The following is a 24,137-nucleotide window of genomic DNA, read 5'->3' on the forward strand; positions in this document are numbered from 1 at the left end:
TATGCCAGTCTATTCAGAGTGGCTAAGACAAGTAGAGAAAGATTAGGCCTTGATAATAAATCAACCTATCATTAAAAAGGATTACTTAAGAAATTTAATTTTCTTCTTGTTTTTTCCTAATATCACACAAATACTGACCAGCAATAAGAGCTACACACTTTAAGTCAGCAAGGGCAGGAATACACTGAGATTTGCCAGAAGTACTAACTTTTACCTTGCTTGACTTAAAACCAGCAAAAAAGTTTTCTAGCAACAAAGAAAAAGTATGTTCACTGGGCACTGTAGGAAAAGATAGATAATCCAGGAATGGACCCAAACATATTCCTTCAGTTTGAAAAATGGACAGAGATGCTGGAAACACAGGCAGAAAGCCAAGCCTGTGAGTAAATACAAAGAAATGGAAGTTATCCCATTTAAATCAGAGAACCATCCACAAAAAGCAGCTCAGGGCACTGAAGTCACAGGACTGCTCTTCTCCATTTCTGAAAACACTGAATGAAATATAAGGCTCAAATTTATTAAATATTCCTGTTGTATCAAATCAAGGTAGTACTTCATGAGAGACCAATAAATATATGCTGCAGAGTTAAGAAAGGGAGGAATAAAAGAAATTATCTAAGTTATTTAGCCTCTGAAACATGCATAGATTTGAAAATGAAAAATTAAACAAATAACTGCAGTCACCAACTAGCAGATGTAGAGATTAATCACTAAAACCAAATCAGCTAAGGATGTATACTTGTTTGCACAAGTGAATTCACCTAGAAGGAATCACAGAGCTGCTTTAGAACCAATCAAAAATTCAGCAACCTGATATGCACTGTTCCCTTACCTTCAGCAATTGCTCCAAGAACAAGGATACCAGATTCTTTAACTACCCATTCGGGATGGAAGAGCAATTCCTTCAAAAGGGGCAAGATGTGTGGCAGAAGTTCATCACGAAATACATTAGCCAGGACATCTAGAGCAGCAGCAGAACATTTCCCTGAGGGGAATTAACAGTGTTAATCTGCTTATTATACAAGCAGTTGTAGTTAGACAGTATAATCCTCATTTTAACTTTGAGCTGCCAAGACATTAGGAGGAAAGATACTTCCATTTCATTACAATACACAGGGATCCACTGTGCTCTGGTACAAAGCCACAGCTCTTAGAAAGCCAATTTTACAGCATTTTTATAGCCACTGAAAGGACTTATACTGTGGTGATATTAAAACACTCACTGACAGGAACCACACCATTATATTGCAACATTATATACACTACATAGTTTCAGGATGGTGTAACACTACAGAAGAGGGAAGGTCTGTGACATGAATGTAACATACTGGAGAAACTAAGGAGAAACAGCATAAAAATATCAACAATTGATTAAAAAGAAAGTGCTCAAACACAATCCATGTCTCAAAGCAAAAAAAAGGGCAAAATCATCAATCTCTAGAGACTGTAAGAAATTTGCTGACTTCTGCTCTGAGCTTTTATATCTTATTCCTAATTCTGTGATGCACCAATACACAGAACGCCACCTTGAAATTTGTTTGAAAGTTTTTAATATCATATTGTTGGCACACAAAAGCTCATAAAAGAACAACTTCAAAACATGATTCAGAAATCCTTACTCTGGTTTTCTGCTGTGGTGCTGTCATGCCTAGAAAAATAATGCTAAGATGGATTTATAAAGAATGCTTGTATTACAGAATTTATGCTGCATTTTTTTTGCTTATTATGATCTTAGTTCCTTCTTAATCTGTCAGAAATGATCCAACTGGAACAAAAGTATATACAAGACAGGTAATCAGGCAAAATATACATAGCAAATGTAACATGCAAAAATCCTAAACTGGACCTAAACAGTTAGTGGGCCCAAACAGGACACAGATAAGTTTTCAGCTGGGAGGTAGCAACTACTAGAACAGATAATAAATAAAAAAACTTTTTCTGCTCTGCTCCTAGATCATGTCCAAGAGGTTTGAATATAACAAAACACGAGCCCTCAACTCAGAGCAGATCTCCACTGCAAAGCAATAATAAACAGCACAGACTCCCCAAGACCAGCACCTGCTGCTTTCAGCTAAGACTGTTTCAGCTTTCTACAAGAGGGAAAAAAAGGCAGGCTCCCATATTTAGTTAAAAGGTCTCATTAGTATAAGCAATGCTGCTAATTGTCAGGATGTGCTGCTGTTTCCTCTCTGTTCAAATTGGAAGTCAAATATAGAACACGGGATAAGAAACAGGGCACACAATTCTGAATTTCAGATAATCCAAATTCTCTCAAGTCCAGATGACATGCATCAAAACAGATTTCTTAACTGTTCTGTTCTCTCTCTTTCCTAGTGATGTGGTTTAACCCCAGCCAGCAACTAAGCACCACACAGCCACTCTATTACTCCCCCTCCTCAGCTGGACAGGAGAGAGAAAATATAACAAAAGGCTCATTGATCGAGATAAGGACAGGGAGAGATCACTCAACCAATTACCATCATGGGCAAAACAGACTCAGCTTGGGGAAAATTAACTTAATTTATTACAAATCAAGCCAGAGTAGGCTAATGAGAAATAAAACCAAATCTTAAAACATCTTCCCCCCCACCCCTCCCTTCTTCCTGGGCACAACTTCACTCCCGGATTCTCTACCTCCTCCCCACCAGTGGCACAGGGGGACAGGGAATGGGGGTTATGGTCAGTTCATCACACATCTTCTCTGCTGCTCCATCCTCTTCAGGGGCAGGACTCCTCACACTCTTCCCCTGCTCCAGAATGGGGTCCCTCCCATGGGGAGACAGTCCTCCATGAACTTCTCCAACATGGGTCCTTCCCACGGGCTGCAGTTCTTCACAAACTGCTCCAGCATGGGTCCCTTCCACGGCGTGCAGTCCTTCAGGAGCACACTGCTCCAGCGTGGGTCCCCCCACGGGGTCACAAGTCCTGCCAGAAAACCTGATCCGTGGGCTCCTCTCTCCACAGATCCGCAGGTCCTGCCAGGAACCTGCTCCAGCACGGGGTTCCCACAGGGTCACAGCGTCCTTCGGGCACATCCCCCTGCTCTGGCATGGGGTCCTCCACAGGCTGCAGGTGGATATCTGCTGCACTGTGGACCTCCCTGGACTGCAGGGGGACAGCCTGCCTCACCATGGTCTTTACCACGGGCTGCAGGGGAATCTTCGCTCCGGTGCCTGGAGCACCTCCTCCCCCTCCTTCTTCACTGACCTTGGTGTCCGCAGGCTTGTTTCTCTTACATGTTCCCACTCCTCTCTGCGGCTGCAGTTTCTGTGCTACAGGAACTTTTTTTCCCTTCTTAAATATGTTATCACAGAGGCGCTACTACTGTTGCTGATTGGCTTGGCCTTGGCTAGCGGTGGGTCCATCTTGGAGCTGGCTGGTATGGGCTCTGTTGGACATATTGGAATCTTCTAGCAGCTTCTCACAGAAGCCACACCTGTAGCCCCCCCTGCTACCAAAACCTTGCCACGCAGACCCAATACACCTAGTCAGCTTTAGCTTCCTCACCATCTTAACCAAAACTGTGGACCACAGGGCACCCTCTGTCATTTCAGCTATGTTTTTTAGAATATATGTATTTAATAGTATGAAAAAAAAGATACTTTACAAAAGCAAGCATATTTGTGCTTATTTTCTTCTAAAATAATAATAATAATTTTAAAAGTTTAGATCTGTCTCAAAGTTGTTTGATCCATAAGCTTCAAGTTACATTCATCTGTACTGCATCTGAACTACTGGCAATGGCTGTCAGTTGTAGCATGTTCAAATGGAGGAAAAAAAAGAAATAAAAATCAAACACACAAACCAGATTTAGAGGGAAGACTAAAAGTAAAAGAAAGCATTATTAAGCTTCCTCAAGCTAAGAACAGTAAGACTTTATTTTTTAAATAAACAGGTGATCCATGATTCAAATTCAAAATCCAAAGCTTCTGTTGAACTGCATGCAGTAGATGTTTGCAGCTCTATTGGCCATATTCAAAATAAGCTTACAGATGGCTAGCTTTTGTCAGTAGTTACATAGCCACAACATCACCTGAAAGACTCGCCCTCTGCCCCAACCACCAATTAAATCAGCAGATAGTTCCTTTTCTATTCAAAAGCAAATCTTCAGTATTCCTATACACAAACTCCTCTTTTTACTGTGGTTCTTGTATTATGCAAGTAGCTATATTTTAAAACATTTTACACATTACTTTGACATACTTAAATTCCAGTCAGAAATAGTATCATCATCATCAAGATCGTCGTCATCATCGTCATCATCTTCAATACCATCTTCTTCATGTTGCTGAGCTACCGTCCGTGAACGATGAAAACGAGGTCTTATGTCCTGTTCACTATCTGGAATAGCTTCATCTTCTTCAACATCCCCCTGTCATCAAAATGATTTATCAGATAAACTAGTGCAACTATATTGCTCAAGGAAGTTGAGGATATAGTGTAAATTTTAGTTCAAGATTTTATAAGCATATGAAAGATTCACATCCCACTTGTGCTGCCCATCTAACTAAAAATGCCATTGTTCCTGCATTCTGCTACAGTATTTACCAGAAAATTTACAGGAAAACAGAAGCAAGAGAGGTAAGCTCACACAAAAGCACAAAGTATCCTTCTTGTTAAGAAATTACTCTTGATGGGAAGGAATTAGAAGGAAGAAGAGATAGAGAAATTCTAGTACACAGCAGGAAAGCCCACAGATTATTTTCCAACAAACATGGCAGCAGTCACATTTAGTTTTTGTAACAGCACACCTTACCCCAGAAAACTAAATCTCCATTGAACAGATGGCAGACCAGATCTGGCCTACCAGCTCAATCATTCTGATTTACAAGTCAGAAGCTAACCAGATATTCTTACTGAGTATAAAAGAAATCAATGCTTACCTTCAACAGAATAATATCGATATCTGAATATTTCATACCATTTACCAGCACAGGTATCAGTCTACAAAGAAATATTGATACATGTCAAGAAGGAAGACCTTGATAATTACAGGCCTGTCAGTCTCACTTCAGTGCCTGGTAAAATTATGGAGAAGGTCATTCTGGGAGTTACTGAAAAACACTTGAGAGACAATGCAGTCATTGGTCATAGCCAGCACAGGTTCACGAGGGGAAAGTCCTGCTTAACCAACTTAATTTCCTTTTATTACAAGGTCACCCATCTAGTTGACCAAGGGAAGCCAGTATATGGGGGATTTTTTCTGATTTTAGCAAAGCTTTTGATACTGTCTCTCACAGTGTCCTTCTGGACAAGATGTCCAGCACACAGCTAGACAAGTCCAAAATACGTTGGGTGAGCAACTGGCTGACGGGTCGGACTCAAAGAGTTATACTAAATGGGGTTACATCAGGCTGGTGGCCAGTCACCAGTGGGGTTCCCCAAGGCTCAATTTTAGGGCCAGTGCTCTTCAATGCTTTTATAAATGATATGGACACAGGAATCGAATGTAGAACCACGGAATCATAGAATCATTTAGGTTGGAAAAGACCTTGAAGATCATCGAGTCCAACCATCATCCATGCCCACTAAACCATGTTACTAAACCATGTTATGGAGTACCCTGTCTATGCGCTTTTTGAATACCTCCAGGGATGGTGACTCAACCACTTCCCTGGGCAGCCTGTTACAATGCCTGACAACCCTTTCAGTAAAGAAATTTTTCCTAATATCCAACCTAAACCTCCCTTGCCGCAACTTGAGGCCATTTCCTCTCGTCCTATCTCCAGCCACCTGACAGAAGAGACCAGCACCCACCTCACTACAACCTCCTTTCAGGTAGTTGTAGAGAGCAATAATGTCTCCCCTCAGCCTCATTTTCTCCAGACTAAACAACCCCAGTTCCCTCAGCCACTCCTCAGAAGACTTGTGCTCCAGGCCCCTCGCCAACTTGGTTGCCCTCCTCTGAACATACTCCAGCACCTCAATGTCTTCCCTGTAGTGAGGGGCCCAAAACCGAACACAGTACTTGAGGGGCAGCCTCACCAGTGCCGAGTATGGGGGAACAACCACCTCCCTGCTCCTGCTGGCCACACTATTTCTGGTACAGGCCAGGATGCTTTTGGCCTTCTTGGCCACCTGGGTACACTGCTGGCTCATATTCAGCCGGCTCTCAACCAGCACCCCCGGGTCTTTCTCTGCTGGGCAGCTTTCCAGCTGCTCTTCCCCAAGCCTGTAGTGTTGCATGGGGTTGTTGTGACCCAAGTGCAGGACCTGGCACTTGGCCTTGTTGAGCCTCATACAATTGGCCTCAGCCCATTGATCCAGCCTGTCCAGATCTCTTTGTAGAGCCTCCCTACCCTCAAGCAGATCGACCCTGCCTCCCAACTTGGTGTCGTCTGCAAACTTGCTGAGGGTGCACTCAATCCCCTCATCCAGATCATTGATAAAGATATTAAACAGAACAGGGCCCAACACTGAGCCCTGGGGAACACCACTTGTGACCCGCTGCCAACTTGATTTCACCCCATTCACCACAACCCTCTGGGCTCGTCCAATCCAGCCAGTTTTTCACCCAGCAAAGAGTACACTTGTCCAAGACATGAGACACCAGCTTCTCAAGGAGTATGCCATGAGAGAGACAGTGTCAAAGGCCTTGCTGAAGTCAAGGTAGATAACATCCACAGCCTTTCCCTCATCCACTAGGCGGGTCACCTGGTCATAGGAGATCAGGTTGGTCAAGCAGGACCTGCCTTTCGTAAACCCATGCTGACTGGGCCTGATCTCCTGCTTGTCCTGGACTTGCCATGTGAGTGCTCTCAAGACAAACCGTTCCATAATCTTCCCCAGTACCGAGGTCAAATGTACATTAAGTAAGTTTGCCGATGATACTAAACTAGGAGGAGCTGTGGACTCCCTCAAGGGTAGAGAGGCCTTACAGAGAGATCTGGATAGACTAGAGCGCTGGGCAATCACCAACCATATGAAATTTAACAAGAGCAAGTGCCAGATTCTGCACCTGGGATGGGGTAATCCTGGGTATATGTACAAAGTGGGGGATGAGAGGCTGGAGAGCAGCCCCGCAGAAAGAGCTCTGGGGGTTTGGGCTGATGGCAAGTTGAATGTGAGTCATCAGTGTGCCCTGGTAGCCAAAAGGGCCAACTTTGTCCTGGGGTGCATCAAGCACAGCATAGCTAGCCGGTTGAGGGTGGTGATTGTCCCACTCTACACTGCACTGGTGTGGCCCCACCTCGAGTACTATGTGCAGTTTTGGGCACCTCAATATAAGGACATCAAACTATTAGAGTGTGTCCAGAGGAGGGTGACCAAGATGGTGAAAGGTCTCGAGGGAAAGACTTAGGAGCAGCTGAGGTCACTTGGCTTGTTCAGCTTGGAGAAGAAAAGGCTGAGGGGTGACCTCATCGCAGTCTACAACTTCCTCAAGGGGAGGTGCTGATCTCCTCTGGTGACCAGCGATAGGACATGAGGAAATGAAATGAAGCTGTGTCAGGGGAAGCTCAGATTGGACATTAGGAAAAGGTTCTTCACTGAGAGGGTGGTCGGTCACTGGAACAGGCTCCCCAAGGAAGTGGTCACGGCACCAAGCCTGTCAGAGTTCAAGGAGCGCCTGGACGGCACTCTTATTCATATAGTTTAGTGTTAGGTAGTCCTGCGAGGAGCAGGGAGTTGGACTCGATGATCCTTATGGGTCCCTTCCAACTTGAGATATTCTATGGTTCTATGTCAAAGTAACACATAAATAAAGCAAGCTGGTTTTCAGTTACCTGGGCCATAATTTTGGTTGCAAACACCTCCCTCCCCCCAACAATAAAAACAAACAAACAAACAAAAACTTAGACTGATAAAAGCTAGTACCTTAACCATACTCCATATCATGAGGTTCATCAATAATTTGTAATCTGAAAAAGTGTTAATTTCTAACTAGAGGTAGCCAGACGGCACAACTAAGTTTTATACTTTAAAAACAGGATATTCTTCCACACGATGAAATTTATTCTGAAGCACCTTTCAGAAATTAAGTCTAAAGTTTTTCAGTAAGAATTCAAACTCCCCAAATATGCTTGATAAACAAGTTATTAAGTTAGCTCTCATGAATAGTATTTGTCACTTTATTTACTTACCTTTGACTGAAGACTCTACCTCAGTACTCTTAAGAATGGAAGTCTAACTACGTTAAACCCTCCTATCCTTTTGTGATTACTTCAAGTATCACCCCTAAAGACAAGTCCCCAGCATTGCAGAGATCTTGACATTAGTCAAGTCATTAGTTTATATTAGAACTTTACTTATTTATTAAACTGGTTATGGTCATGGGACTCCAACAGTACTGATATGTATTGGCTTTGTGTGGCCAGGTTTTGGTAGCGGGGTGGGTGGGTTACAGGGGTGGCTTCTGCGAGAAGGTGCTGGAAGATTCCCCTGTGTTTGAGAGAGAGCCCATACCAGCCCGCTCTAAGACGGACCTGCTGCTGGCCAAGGCCAAGCCAATCAGCGATAGTGGTAACGCCTCTAGGATAACATTTTTAAGAAGGGAAAAAAGTTGGGACAGACGAAAAATGGCAGCCGGAGAGAGGAGTGAGAACATGTAAGAGAAACAACCCTGCGGACACCAAGGTGGTGAAGAAGGAGGGGGAGGAGGTACTCCAGGCGCTGGAGCAGAGATTCCCCTGCAGCCCATGGTGAAGACCCTGGTAAGGCAGGCTGTCCCCCTGCAGTCCATGGAGGTCCATGGTGGAGCAGATATCCACCTGCAGCCCGTAAAGGACCCCACACCGGAGGCAGGTGGGTTCCCGAAGGACGCTGTGACCCTGTGGGAACCCCATGCTGGAGCAGGTTCCTGGCAGGACCTGCGGATCTGTGGAGAGAGGAGCCCACGGATCAGGTTTTCTGGCAGGACTTGTGACCCCGTGGGGGGACCCACGCTGGAGCAGTGTGCTCCTGAAGGACTGCACACCGTGGAAAGGACCTATGCTGGAGCAGTTCGTGAAGAACTGCAGCCCGTGGGAAGGACCCATGTTGGAGAAGTTTGTGGAGGACTGTCTCCCCATGGGAGGGACCCCACGCTGGAGCAGGGGAAGAGTGCGAGGAGTCCTCCCCCTGAGGAGGATGAAGCAGCAGAAAATAATGTGTGATGAACTGACCATAACCCCCATTCCCTGTCCCTCTGTGCCGCTGGGGGGGTTGGTAGAGAATCCGGGAGTGAAGTTGTGCCCGGGAAGAAGGGAGGGGTGGAGGGAAGGTGTTCTGAGATTTGGTTTTATTTCTCATTACCCTACTCTGGTTGATTTGTAATAAATTAAGTTAATTTTCCCCAAGCTGAGTCTGTTTTGCCCGTGACGGTAATTGGTGAGTGATCTCTCCTGTCCTTATCTCGACCCGCAAGCTCTTTGTTATATTTTCTCTCCCCTGTCCCGCTGAGGAAGGGGAGTGATAGAACGGCTTTGGTGGGCACCTGGCTTCCAGCCAGGGTCAACCCATCACATGATGTATGGCAAAAAAAGAAAAAAGAAAAAAGTAGTACTAGGGGAAAAAAAGTCAAATACTTCACATAAAAATACATTCACTACAAAAATAAAACCATAACAATAAAAATATATGTTACAAACCAAATCAAGCTAATACTGAAATCACCGTGGACTGACCCAGCACCAGTGACAGACTTAATCCCTGTATATTCTGAAGCTGAGGAGTATTGTTTCTGAAGGTACTCAGGCCAGCAATAATATTCATGCATCTCAATGGCACATTACCTTCTGAACTTTTAATGAAAGAAAAGTATTCTGATTAACACCCATTCATTGGCATTTCTGCAGCATGCTTCATGAAGTATGCAGGAGCTATATATAAGAAAGCCTACAGGAGCAAAATGGAACAAGATATTAAACAAACAGCTTTTTAGAAGATCTTGTCCCACTTAATTTAATATAAGAAAAATTAAGATTATCATCAAATATTGGCAAATTTATATAGCTCCATATTCAAAAAGGACTTGCCAACAAACAAGTTGCTTTCAACAAATATGACCCTGAAAGATGAGAGATATGTAATGTTACTCTTATCTGTTTTTCTAGATATTTAAAAGCTTCTTAAAAACCCCACAACAACCGAGGATGAAGCTGTTGCAATGTCAATGTTCATGTAGGCCAGAAGAGGTTTAAGTTTTATACTGAGAAGGTGACTAGTATTAATATGTGTGTTGGGTAGGGGTAGGTAGAATCAAGAACTGCACTATCATTCTTTTGAGCTATAAGAGTAGGAGTTAAGTAATAACATTTTAAAACTTAAAAATAATTTCTTATAATATTGGTTCTCCTGTTTTCAACTCCTATTCCTGTACTGCTACAGTAGGTGTTTTAATCTCGATTTTCTGCTTTCTAATTGCTTATGAAAACTGAAATTTTGACACCCCCCCTTTTTTTTTTTTAAATTGCTTTACATCTAAAATGGTCATTTTTGCTGAAAAGAGTGTGTCTCTTCTCTCAACATCTTGACTAGAAAAACAGAATCACAGACAGAACTGCTCTTCTAGTATTTTCAAAATCCTTCCATGCATGTGTCAAAAACAGAGTCTCCATTTATTTGGAACACTGAAGAATTTGTTTCCTATTGCAAAAGTGTTCAGATTAGTCTGGAAAAAAATTACGAGCACTGTTACACACATGCAGATGTTTAAATCTCAAACATGGATATTCATTCCCGTTCAATCAAGGATCTACATTTTAAGGCTTCGGATAACTTTTTGAAACTTACAAAAAAAAGTTTTTGAAACTTAAAAACCTACTGTCAGTCTGAAGAAGTATGAAGAAACACATTATACAGGCTTTCTTCAAGTTTAAATTGCAGTGGTAACTGATATGAAATTGATTCCTAAATCTAAATGATCTTGTCATTTTGTTATGTTCTTCATAAAGATGGGGAACCCTTGGCATGACTATGCACATAGAAGCATTGCACAGAAATACTCGCAATAGCAGTTGTCAAGACAACATGTTCATGGTACACCAGATACTACAGGTAATGTCACATGGAGATATTTGTTTAAGCTTAAGCGCGCATTAGTATACCTTTGCATCAATCTGATGCTTACCAGGCTGTTAAGCTCGAGGTAAAGCACCAGTGACACAGTTTAGGTTGCTTCTGGAGCCAAGTCTGAAATCTTCAGAAGTCTTTTCAGTGACCTCTGCTACAGCCATTTTTAACATGCACAAGAACTAGCTACAGGAAACTCCTCCTAAGCATACAGTAAGCTAGATAAAATCTCTATAATAGAGTACCTAGGAACAAGTCAACTTAAGTTTAAAGATGATTATTTCAAAATAACTAGGAGTTGCAATTCTTAATACTTACTTAGTAAGATGCCGACATAATACATCTTTACAAATTGGCTGTTCGGCCAAAGTCAGCCAAAACTCGCAAGCCTCCAAAGCCACATTTTCATCTTGGTCCTGGGTCCTTTGAAGCATATACTACGCAATATAAAAAAAAAATTACTTGTATAAGATATAAGATTTAACTGCCCAGAAGAAGCTATCAACATTGCAAAGTGTGTTTGCAAAAACAGAATATGCTATCAGAGTAATTTTGTTTCTTTGGGGTGGGGGGAAGAAACAGATATAAGATACTTAAGGCTATGGTGAGAATAAGCCAAGAGACTTGCTTCTTAATGCTAGATGATTCAGATTCTAAGTTTCTTCACTGCTTAAGTGAGAACATTATTACCAAGAAACTATAGACAGAGACCCAAGATAATAAACAGCAGTTTCCTAAAAATAGTTGGGGTTTTTTTTATTATTATTTTACCACCACCCCCCCTTTGCCCTTTTGAATAAAAAGGTACAACTATACACTTAGTAAGATGGAAATACTTTTTATATCCAATACCATAAAAAAGCTTCCCTTTCAAATCTTGATTACCTGACAGGATGCAATTAAGTAGAACCCATAACAGTGAAAAAAAAAAAAAGAAGTCTCACTTTTTTCTAGCATGAATGGTAATTCAGAGATTCAGTATCAAATCTTTAAGCTTGTTGTTAAAATTTAATCCCCCTTAAACAAAAAATAGTCAAATACCTGCATAAAAAGAAACCCTAAGTATACCACAGCTACATCAGTTTCTTATACAGAACTGCCAAAACAATTTAGGGAAGATGCTTGCAACTTCCAAAATAGTAATTTCTGCATTCTTCCATGCCAGCCCCTACTTCTGAGACAGTTGGTTCTTCCAATTTTAGAAGCCTCATGGAAGTCCATACAGCTACCTTTCCTCACACATGGATTTAAAATGAGCAAAGGAAATCCTTCTTTATTCTCAAAATTAAATAGAACGGGGTGACCTATATTATCCTTATGCATTTCAGGGATGCAAGATTTGCCACAAACACACCCCTTCCTACAGAACTGCACTAAATTGCAAGTGTTTCCTAATGGGTCAATACTATGATTAAGAACTCACAGTAACAGAAATACTGCTCTATTCTGAGTTGTCAACAGATTACAGCTTGGAAAAGTTGAATAATATCCTACCCATTCCAAGCAAGGCTTCATTAATGCACCTGAAGTGATTTAGCATTTTTACCCAGAGGACTTGAAAATCCACTATTTTGTTGTATCCAGTTATTTGTCACAAAGACAAAAACAGAATGACAAAAACTAATCTCTGAAGGTTCTCCTCACACTGTCATCTCCTCTTTAAGTATGTATTATAGTATATGCTCCATGAAGTTAGATAGCAGTAGATTGAAAGGGCTACTTATACTCAGTGGTATAAGATAGCCATATACACAGACTGGAAATCATAGAATGGTTTGGGTTGGCAGGGACCTTAAACATCATCTAGTTCCAACCCCCCTGCCATGAGCAGGGACACCTTCCACTAGATCAGGTTGCTTAAAGCCTCATCCAACCTAGCCTTGAACACTTCCAGGGATGAGGCATCCACAACCTCTCTGGGCAACCTGTTACAGTGCCTCACCACCCTCATAGTAAAGAATTTCTTCCTAATATCTGATCTGAATCTACCCTTTCAGTTTAAAGCCATTACCCCTCATCCTATCACTACACTCCCTGATAAAGAGTCCCTCCCCATCTTTCCTGTAGGCCCCCATAGTAAGAACAGTGATACTAGTATCAAAGCATGGGAAGAGTATTTGAAGGCTTTTTTTTAATATTATCATGCCAAATTTTAATAAGTACTTTTAATGATAAGCTATAAAGTTATACTGACTTTAGGCAATGGAAATAGTTGCTTAATAACAATAAATGACAAAATAGCATAGGCATGACGTGGGTTGAGATAAGAACAGTTTAATAGAACAGAAGGGAAGAAACTAATAATGACAATAATGACAATAATAATAATAAAAGAAATGAAATATACAAAACAAGTGATGCATAATGCAATTGCTCACCACCCGCCGACCGATACCCAGTTAGTTCCTGAGCAGCGATCCCCCCCAGTCCAACTCCCCCCAGCTTATATACTGGGCATGACATCACATGGTATGGAATACCCCTTTGGCCACTTTGGGTCAGCTGCCCTGGCTGTGTCCCCTCCCAAATTCTTGTGCCCCTCCAGCTTTCTTGCTGGCTGGGCATCAGAAGCTGAAAAATCCTTGACTTGAGACTAAACACTACTTAGCAACAACTGAAAACATCAGTGTTATCAACATTCTTCTCATACTGAACCCAAAACATAGCACTATACCAGCTACTAGGAAGACAATTAACTCTATCCCAGCTGAAACCAGGACAGAAAATTATTCAGAACTGGTTTGCGTACTCTGTAACAAACAGTGTTGCATTAGCCTTGTTATGTCAAAGCATCAAGAAAAGAATAGCATGATGTACAAAGTATTAAGAATGCATCCTTTGAGCAGTAACAGGTGTCTTTATCTGAAGAAAACAACAGGATGCACACAATTTCATGACTTCAGCAACAAACTGAGTTTCTGTGTTATAACTTCATAACATCGATATACTATTAATTCATTACAAGTAATCTCATTATGCATTGTACAATAAAAAGTCAGGACTTCTATTGAGAAAGGTCTTAGGAGCCATGTGTTTAGTTAAATATGCTCTATGAACATACAAGTGCAATCTAATAACTGAAAACTGTTAGGTCAGTGTACTCCTGACATATCCTGTTGTCATGTTCTCAGACAAAGGAAGGAGGGAAAAAAAGAACACCACAAAACACCACCACAAAAACATACACCTCTGCTTCTGCTCACCTGGAAGTACATGCTCAAAAAACCCACTGAAATCCAAACTCAACCATTCCTGTATGCTCCAGGAACTTGGCAAGAAAGTTAATACTAAACCTGTCTGCTTCAAAAGCATGATGCTGGCCAAGACCTTCTGTCTTAGAATCACTACTGGAACATTAATATTCTTAACTACTTTAAAAGTGATTCTCCATAAGCATAAAAAACCCCCATCATGTGGATACAAGTTTCTCTCTTTTTAAGACTTCCTTCAGTTAGAGCAGCCACCATCAGCAGCATTCAGCTTGGAGGTATTCAAGCTTCAAAGGGGTAAAACCAGACTCATTTGAATGTTGAACAACAGTCAGTTCTGAGATATTACATTTGCACATACCAATATGTATACAGAACTGGGGAAATCAGTAACAGTACACAGTAGTCCCAAAACGGGGGGGGGGGGGGGGGGGAGTCTAAATTTTGTTATAGAACAAAAATTCACTACTACTGTCCTTTGTAGAGAAGCAGCCTAGTAATAGTTTTCCCAACAACAAAATACCGGATACAATGAGAATACAATCTTGGATCTTCTTCTGGTTGGTGACATCATTTCTACCTGCAAAGTCCAGAAGTTCCTTACTGATCTTAGGAGGGTGAAGAGCCAGAGAAGTTATCACTTGTTGACAATATAATCTCCAAAGCTTTATTCTCTCTCTCTCTAAACCCCAAACTCAACCAAACAAAAGGAAAAAAACCACCTCAGGTACCAACAATCCCTACTTGTCCTGTGTTACATGAGAACATGTCTGCCAGGGTTGGTGTCATGGAATTCCAGACAACATATAGGAAGACTAGACAGCAGGCCAAGGCTGTCATGGGTCACCTCAATTTTATGCCTCTCTAATGCCTTTGTACAGGAACAAAAAAACCCCCACTTTCTTCATGTTGTCTGGACCTAGCCCTTATGGAATTTGTTACTGAGTTATGACCCACTTGTTCACATGAAATCTGCATGAGAAACATACTGATCTTTGCTATATTTCCAGTCTAACAAATAGTGTATGTAAAGGCTACCTAGAAACTACCAGTATTTCCCAGAAACATGGAAATTACAACTCAAACAGTTGAGCAGACAAAAACCAGCTGATTGGTCCTCTGGTAGGCAAGTCTAAACTAATCTAGAATGATAAAGGAACTATCAAATGACACTAACCTCTACAACTGAATGCAATGGCGGGCAGTTTCGTTAGTAGCTCAAAGAGCACCTCAGCTATATAAAATAACATTCCTTATGCTTGTTGTGGTCAAAAGCTCAAAAAAAGGTGACAGCTTCAATGTGTAAACTGTAGCAGTATCAGCACTAGAACTAAGATTTTTAACATGATCTCACTTGTGGTCAGGCAATGCCTGGCTGCTCCATGGTATAGCTGATCCTGGCCATTTCAGGATCAATTATCTGCCATATGCATCGTCTGTCAAATACAACGTCAAGTTGGCAATTAGCCAAAAAGAAACTTTCACAACCTCATTCTTGAAGGAAAATGAAGAGCAGGCAAGTGAAAGAGTAACATGCCTGTTCTGATGAATGCTTTTAATTTGTTATTATTTCTGCAACCCCAAACATGTTTCAACATGCAATCTGGGAAATGAGACTCACCTCAACTATACTAATCATATGAGGAAGCAGGCGATCCATTCGAACTTCCAGCAACATTACTAGAGCACGGCAAACATTTTTGCGTACTTCAGGCTCCTCATCAGCAGCCAGTGCAAAAAGATTCTGTTGGAAAGCAATACCAGTTGAAAAGCCTCAATTCATCTAGTTCAACTTGTATTTAAATTGACATAACTGGCACACTAAAGTATGCAAACACGTACTTCTGTACCCTCCCAACCCACACCTCAAAATACCATGTTATTTCTTAAAAGACGTACGGTTTAGCAAATGAACTCTTCAGACTTTCAACGTGTATTGTTACCCAGTGTTTTGGTCATGTGTACATTAGACACAAGAACATTATTTCCTGAATTTTTTTTCCCTCTAAACATTAATGAAGTTCTGAAGCTAGAAAACTCCTTCAGTACATAACAGCAGCAAATAAAATACTCTAGATAATCCAAAATATCACCCTTCTAATCCACATTCAGTAGTAGTATTCAGAGACCCATCATCCAGACTCAGTGACATGATGATCCCCATACAGAACTCTCCATCACAGGTAAGCAACAGACTGCTGCCAGTACCTTTATAGCTTCCTCTATTTATGAAAAGGAAACATCTTTCAAAATACTATTTCTTGGGCTGGGAGAGTGCTTAGACTAATCTGAGCATAAGCATACAGAATGAACTTCAATCCATGGGGACTGAAGCTAAGAATATGAAGCCAGCAGAGAATGGGAAGTCAGCAATGTGGAGTTTGGGGGTAGTGGTGGTTGTAAACCATTATTCAAAGCTCTTGATAAATATGATATGTAATTTGACTTAACCCCCCCAAGCAAGAATGCACACTCACCTCAATAAAAGAATCTATGTGCAACATCAGAGCTTGAGTTCTGCTGATGATGAATTGATTGACGCACCCAACAGCATGAGACCTACAAATGGAACAGTTAAAATATACATTTTTCATTACTTAAACATGTTCTAAACTGTACATAGAGATCAAAAACATTACGAAGCAAAGCACGCTGTCCAAGCATCTTCTAGAGGCGAGAGGGAACAAATCTGCACATCTATATTGTTAGCAAGAAAAATTACTAACCCACATTTTTAAGTACTGCCTTCTACTCCAATATATATAATGAATAATTTATTTTAAAGTATTCAGTAAATAAAAAGAAGAGCAGGTGTCCTGGTTTCAGCTGGGATAGAGTTAATTGTCTTCCTAGTAGCTGGTACGGTGCTATGTTTTGAGTTCAGTATGAAGAAGAATGTTGATAACACTGATGTTTTCAGTTGTTGCTAAGTAGTGTTTAGTCTCAAGTCAAGGATTTTTCAGCTTCTCATGCCCAGCCAGCGAGAATGCTGGAGGGGCACAAGAAGTTGGCACAGGACACAGACAGGGCACCTGACCCAGGGCCAACAGGGTATTCCATACCATGGGACGTCACATCTAGTATAGAAAGCGGGAAGTGGGGGCGGGGAATCGCCACTCGGGGACTAGCTGGGGTGTCGATCAGCGAATGGTGAGCAATTGCCCTGCACATGATTTGTACATTCCAATCCTTTCATTATTACTGTTGTAGTTTCCTCTTTATTGTTCTATTAAACTGTTCTTATCTCAACCCACGGGTTCTGCTTCTTCTCCTGATTTTCTCCCCCATCCCACTGGGTGGGGAGTGAGTGAGTGACTGCGTGGTGTTTAGTTGCTGGCTGGGGTTAAACCACGACAGTCCATTTTGGTACCCAACGTGGGGCACGAAGGGTTGAGATAATGACAAACCTGACCAGAGCTTGTTAAAACAAATTTGTTATAAGCATTCATTATATTGGTCTAACAGTCGCTGGTCACTATCTTGATTTAATGTGTTCTTAGAGTTGTTGTTCTGGTTTTTAAAGTTCTGTTATGTATCACCTTGCTTGCTGTATGTAGTTCCTCTTCTGTTGCTTATCATCCATGGGAGGTGGATTAAGGTTTTCGCTTTGATGTATTGTATAACACTGGTTTATGGTATGATAAAGTCATCAGAGGTGGGATTAATCTGGTATTTGCACTCAGCACTGTCACCTTTATACTGCGGGAGCCATCTGTGGGAAACTATTAATAATTACACCATTTACCTTTCCTCCATGGTGTCCTGGGTTCAGCTGGGATAGAGTTAATTTTTACAGGAACCTGGGAGGTGGGGGCATAGCCGGGGCAGCTGACCTGAACTAGCCAAGGAGCTATTCCATACCATGTGACATCCTGCCCAGTATATAAATGGGGAGCGGGCCGGGGGGTGTGTCTCTGTTTTCGGTGGGGGAAGTGGCGGAGCGTCGGGTCCCGGGTGGTGAGCAGTTGCACTGTGCATCACTCTTTTTGTATACTTTTTTTCATTAGTGCCGTTGTTGTTGTTGTAATCTCTTTTGTGTTTGTCCCAGTAAACTGCCTTTATCTCAACCCTCGAGGTTCCAGTTTCTTTTCCTTTTCTCTCCTCCGTCTCCTCCCCATCCCACCGGAGGGGGGCGGAGGAGTGAGCGAGCGGCTGCGTGGTCCTTTGTTCCCGGCCGGGCTGAAACCACGACAGTCCTTTTTGGCGCCCAACGTGGGGCAGAAGGGTTGAGATAACGACAGATCTGGCCAGAGCGTGTTGAAACAAATTTGCCAAACGCATTTCTTAGATATATAGATGTTAGTCACAATGTTGTTTCATTTGTTTACATGGTGGCGTTTTGTAAGCTCTTATATGCTCTATGTATTGCCTGTAGTTGCGTATCTCATCTCTGGGAGAGTGATTGGGATTATCATTTTGCTGTAGTGGGCAATGTCGACTTATGAAATGATTACATCACTGGTCATGAGGTTAAGCTGGTATCTGTATGAGGCAGTGATATCATTTCCATACTTTGGGCGCCTTCTGTCAGATTTTATTGGTAATTACACCCAATCCATGGGGAAATTAGGGGGGGATACCTCCCCCCGTCCGTTCACCTCCCTCTTCTCCTTCCGACTAATACAACAGCTTTTGAGAATTTTGAATATCCTTGGGATGCGCAAGCCAGTGTGCTGTTAGTGCTATGCCTCCTGAATATGTTTCAGGTCTTCTTTAGGGCTACAAAGAGGCTCTTTAAGAGTACCACTCAGAGATCTCCCCCAAAGCTGGATACTCATGGGTGGCACGGCATGTGGGAGCATATGGGCAAGTATCTAGAGAACTTCTCACCGCCAGTGACTTGGAAGTTCACTCCCGAACAACTACAGAACCCTTATGAAGTGACAGAATATTTGAAAGAAAAATGCTGTGGCTATTCCAAAGACATACAACTCGCTGCACTGTGCTGGGCCCTGGCCAGTATCTACCAAACACTGCTTGATATTAGGCAGCACCCTCGGGGGGAAAAGGGGGAAAAGATGGAAAACAGGACAACATGTACCGTGGCTACCCAAACCCTGACAACAGACACCGTGGCTGCCCCTACCCCGACAACAAGCACCGTGGCTGCCCCTACCACGACAACAGGTACCATGACTACCCCTACCCCGGTGACAGACACTGCAGCTGAACCAGAGAACCAGCCTGTGCCAGTATCAGTCGCCCCTGTACAGAAAAAGAAACACACAAAGAAATCAGTTCGCTTAGCGAGAGATGAAGATGAACCAGGGTCATCGCGAGAACAGGAGGTAGAGGCAGAACCTGAAATAATTACCCGATCTCTATCCATGAGTGAGTTGCGTGACATGCGAAAAGATTTTAGCCGCCACCCAGGTGAGCACATTGTTACCTGGCTGCTCCGATGCTGGGATAGCGGGGCTAGTAGTGTGGAATTAGAGGGTAAGGAAGCCAAGCAGCTGGGATCTCTGTCTAGGGAAGGGGGCATCGACAAGGCGATTGGGAGAAAAACACAAGTCCTCAGCCTCTGGAGGCGACTTCTGTTAGGTGTAAAGGAAAGATACCCCTTCAGGGATGAAGTTACATGTCACCAAGGCAAGTGGACCACCGTGGAGAGAGGTATTCAGTACCTGAGAGAATTAGCCGTGCTGGAGGCGATTTACAATGATCCAGAAAATGCGCAGTCACCCACAGATCCAGATGAAGTCCAATGCACACAACCCATGTGGCGGAAGTTTCTACAAAGTGCACCACCAACCTATGCCAACTCATTGGCAGTAATGTCCTGGAGAGAAGGCTATGGACAAACGGTGGATGAATTGGCTGTCCAACTCCGGCAATACGAAGGGAGTCTCTCTTCCTCCCTACGGGCCTGTGTCTCAGCTGTAGAGGAGTTGTCCCGAGAGTTCCAGCAATTCAAAGTGGATCTGTCCTCCTCCTCACCTGTACAGGCCCGCATCGCAGTTATTGGGAGTAAGCGTTCCTCTGCCCAAGAGAGAGGAGAGAGAAAGTACACTCGACGGGCTAACCTGTGGTTTTACCTGCGTGACCATGGAGAGGACATGAGGAAGTGGGATGGAAAACATACCTCAGTCTTGGATGCACGGGTACAGGAGTTGCGAGAAAAAGCAACCAGAAAAGAGAATTCTTCTTGGAAAACTGCTGCTCCAGTTTCCCGTGAGCAGTCCCCCAGACGCAGTAGATGGGCTGATCTCATTTCTGATCCCCTTGAAGGGACTTCTGATTCACGTGTGCAGAAAGTGAGTAACAGATGTTCTAACCAGGATTAGAGGGGCCCTGCCTCCAGCCAGGTGGAGGAGAGGGACAACCGAGTCTACTGGACAGTGTGGATTCGATGGCCTGGCACATCAGACCCACAGGAATATAAGGCTCTAGTGGACACTGGTGCACAATGTACCCTAATGCCATCAAGTTATAAAGGGGCAGAACCCATCTGTATCTCTGGTGTGACAGGGGGATCCCAAGAGCTAACCGTATTGGAAGCTGAAATGAGTCTAACTGGGAATGAGTGGCATAAACACCCCATTGCGACTGGCCCAGAGGCCCCGTGCATCCTTGGTATAGATTATCTCCGGAGGGGGTATTTCAAGGACCCAAAAGGGTACCGTTGGGCCTTTGGTATAGCTGCATTGGAGACGGAGGAGATTGAACAGCTGTCTACCCTGCCGGGTCTCTCCCAAGACCCTTCGGTTGTGGGGTTGCTGAAGGTTGAAGAACAACAGGTGCCAATTGCTACCACGACGGTGCACTGGCGACAATATCGCACCAACTGAGACTCCCTGATCCCAATCCATAAGCTGATTTGCCAACTGGAGAGCCAAGGAGTGATCAGCAAGACTCACTCACCCTTTAATAGTCCCATATGGCCCGTGCAGAAATCCAATGGGGAATGGCGACTAACAGTAGATTATCGTGGGCTGAATGAAGTCACGCCACCGCTGAGCGCTGCTGTGCCAGATATGTTAGAGCTTCAATATGAACTGGAATCAAAGGCAGCTAAGTGGTATGCCACAATTGACATTGCTAATGCATTTTTCTCCATTCCCTTGGCAGCGGAGTGCAGGCCTCAGTTTGCTTTCACTTGGAGGGGCGTCCAGTACACCTGGAATCGACTGCCCCAGGGGTGGAAACACAGCCCCACCATTTGTCATGGACTGATCCAGGCTGCACTAGAAAAAGGTGAAGCTCCAGAGCACCTGCAATATATTGATGACATCATCGTATGGGGCAACACGGCAGAAGAAGTTTTTGAGAAAGGGAAGAAAATAATCCAAATCCTTTTGAAGGCTGGTTTTGCCATAAAAGAAAGTAAGGTCAAGGGACCTGAACAGGAGATCCAGTTTTTGGGAATAAAATAGAAAGATGGATGTCGTCAGATCCCAATGGACGTGATTAACAAAATAGCAGCTATGTCTCCCCCAACTAATAAAAAGGACACACAGGCCTTCTTAGGTGTCGTGGGGTTTTGGAGAATGCATATTCCAAATTACAGTCTGATTGTAAGCCCTCTCTATCAAGTGACACAAAAGAAGAATGATTTTAAATGGGGCCCCGAGCAACAACAAGCCTTTGAACAAATTAAATGCGAGATTGTTCATGCAGTAGCCCTTGGACCAGTCCGGGCAGGACAAGATGTTAAGAATGTGCTCTATTATCCTGCAGCCGGAGAGAATGGCCCTACCTGGAGCCTCTAGCAGAAAGCACTGGGGGAGACCCGAGGCCGACCCCTGGGGTTTTGGAGTCGAGGATATCAAGGATCCGAGGCTCGATATACTCCAAGTGAAAAAGAGATATTGGCAGCATATTTAGGAGTTTGAGCTGCCTCAGAAGTGGTTGGTACTGAAACACAGCTCCTCTTAGCACCCCGACTGCCAGTGCTGGTCTAAATGTTCAAAGAGAGGTTCTCCTCTACACATCACGCGACTGAAGCCACATGGAGTAATTGGACCGCACTGATCACACAACGAGCTCACATAGGATACTCCAGTCGCCCAGGAATTGTGGAAGTGATCACGGACTGGCCAGAAGGCAAAGATTTTGAAATGTCGCCAGAGGAGGAGGTGGCACGTGCTGAAGAGGCCCCGCTGTATAATAAACTGTCAGAAAATGAGATGCAATATGCCCTGTTCACTGATGGGTCCTGTCACACTGTGGGAAAGCATCGGAGGTGGAAGGCTGCTGTATGGAGTCCTACACGACAAGTTGCAGAAACTGCTGAAGGAGAAGGTGAATCGAGTCAGTTTGCAGAGGTGAAAGCCATCCAGCTAGCATTAGACACTGCTGAAAGAGAAAAGTGGCCAGTGCTCTATCTCTATACTGACTCATGGATGGTGGCAAGTGCCCTGTGGGGGTGGCTACAGCAATGGAAGAAGAGCAACTGGCAGTGCAGAGGCAAACCCATCTAGGCTGCCGCACTGTGGCAGGATATTGTGTCCCGGCTAGAGAATCTGGCTGTAAAAGTACGTCATGTAGATGCTCATGTACCCAAGAGTCAGGCCACTGAAGAACATCAAAACAACTAACAGGTGGATCAAGCTTCCAAGATTGAAGTGGCCCAGGCGGACCTGGACTGGCAACATAAGGGTGAGCTATTTATGGCTCAGTGGGCCCATGATACCTCAGGCCATCAGGGAAGGGATGCAACATATAGATGGGCTTGCGATCGAGGGGTGGACTTGACCATGGATACTATCACACAGGTTATCCATGAATGTGAAACGTGCTGCAATTAAGCAAGCCAAGCAGTTAAAGCCCCTGTGGTATGGAGGGCGATGGCTAAAATATAAACAGTGGGAGGCCTGGCAGATTGACTATATCGCACTCCCACGAACCCGCCAAGGCAAGTGCCGTGTGCTTACAATGGTGGAAGCAAACACTGGATGGCTGGAAACATATTCTGTGCCCCATGCCATTGCCCAGAACACTATCCTGGGCCTTGAGAAGCAGATCTTGTGGCAACAAGACACCCCAGAAAGAACTGAGTCAGACAACAGGACTCACTTCCAAAACAACCTCACAGACACCTGGGCCAAAGTTCATGGCACTGAGTGGGTATATCACATCCCCTATCATGCACCAGGCTCCAGGGAAGTTGAATACAATGGACTGTTAAAGGCTACATTGAGAGCAATTTGGGGTGTGTCATGGTTTCAGTCCAGCCGGTAGCACAACACCACACAGCCCCTCGCTCACTCCTGCCACCCCGGCCATTGTGGAATGAGGAGAAAATATAAAGAAAGGCTCGTGGGTCAAGACAAGGACTGGGAGGGATCACTCGCCACTTATGGTCATGGGCAAAAGACAGGCTCAACTTGGGGAAGAAACAAAATCAATTTAATTTACTACAAATCAAATCAAAACAAGGATACTGAGAAGTTAAACCAAACCTTAGAACACCTTCACCCCACCCCTCCCTCTTTCCCGGCTCAACTCCACTCCCGGTTCTCTCTACCTCCTCCCCCCGGGTGATGCAGGGGAACAGGGGATGGGGGTTGGGGTCAGCGTGCCACACGTTGTCTCTGCTTCTCCTTCCTCCTCAGGGGCAGGACTCCTCACACTCTTCCCCTGCTCCACCGTGGGGTCCCTCCCACAGGAGACAGTCCTTCACGAACTTCTCCAATGTGAGTCCTTTCCGTGGGCTGCCGTTCCTCACAAACTTCCCTGGCGTGGGTCCTTTCCATGGGCTGATCTTCAATGACAAACTGCTCCAGTACAGGCTTTCGTATGGAGTCACAGCCATCTTTGGGGGCATCTGACTGCTCCGGTATGGGCTTCTCCACAGCCTGCAGGTGGGCATCTGCTCCACCACTCACCTCCATGGGCTGCAGAGGGACAGCCAGCTGTCTCACCACAGGCTGCAGGGGCATCAACCTCCACAGATGCCCCTCCTCCCCCTCCTTCTTCACTGACCTTGGTATCTGC

General features: G+C 43.8%; 2 protein-coding genes across 11 annotated transcripts in view; one reads left to right on the forward strand and one right to left on the reverse strand.

Moving 5' to 3' along the window:
- The window catches only part of LOC126035441 (transportin-1-like), a 135,232-nt gene that overhangs the window by 44,381 nt on the left and 66,714 nt on the right, over positions 1 to 24,137 (reverse strand). For 6 of the 9 annotated variants that reach the window (XR_007504934.1, XM_049794001.1, XM_049793998.1 and 3 more), the window contains 6 exons: positions 16,676 to 16,757; positions 15,820 to 15,942; positions 11,308 to 11,426; positions 4,884 to 4,944; positions 4,204 to 4,372; positions 833 to 985 (listed from right to left, as the gene is read on the reverse strand). The exons of 1 other annotated variant lie outside the window; for it this stretch is intronic. Coding sequence is in view for 7 of the 8 variants with exons in the window: in XM_049794001.1 (XP_049649958.1) it covers positions 833 to 985; positions 4,204 to 4,372; positions 4,884 to 4,944; positions 11,308 to 11,426; positions 15,820 to 15,942; positions 16,676 to 16,757 (707 nt within the window). In the remaining variant the exon portion in view is untranslated. Of the gene's footprint in view, positions 1 to 832; positions 986 to 4,203; positions 4,373 to 4,883; positions 4,945 to 9,748; positions 9,814 to 11,307; positions 11,427 to 15,819; positions 15,943 to 16,675; positions 16,758 to 17,559; positions 17,898 to 24,137 lie in introns of those variants that run through there. 2 more of the 9 variants (XM_049794003.1, XM_049794006.1) reach the window with 2 other exon arrangements.
- LOC126035477 (uncharacterized) overlaps positions 19,452 to 24,137 on the forward strand; it is a 96,438-nt gene continuing 91,752 nt past the window's right edge. Inside the window, exons 1-2 of one of the 2 annotated variants that reach the window (XM_049794112.1) lie at positions 19,452 to 20,455; positions 21,270 to 21,434. In XM_049794112.1, the coding sequence (XP_049650069.1) occupies positions 19,526 to 20,455; positions 21,270 to 21,374 (1,035 nt within the window). In that variant the 5' untranslated portion in view covers positions 19,452 to 19,525 and the 3' untranslated portion in view covers positions 21,375 to 21,434. Of the gene's footprint in view, positions 20,797 to 21,269; positions 21,435 to 24,137 lie in introns of those variants that run through there. The other variant, XR_007504946.1, reaches the window with a different exon arrangement.

This window comes from Accipiter gentilis, chromosome W (genome assembly GCF_929443795.1).
Source record: "Accipiter gentilis chromosome W, bAccGen1.1, whole genome shotgun sequence".
Lineage (NCBI taxonomy): Eukaryota > Metazoa > Chordata > Aves > Accipitriformes > Accipitridae > Astur > Astur gentilis.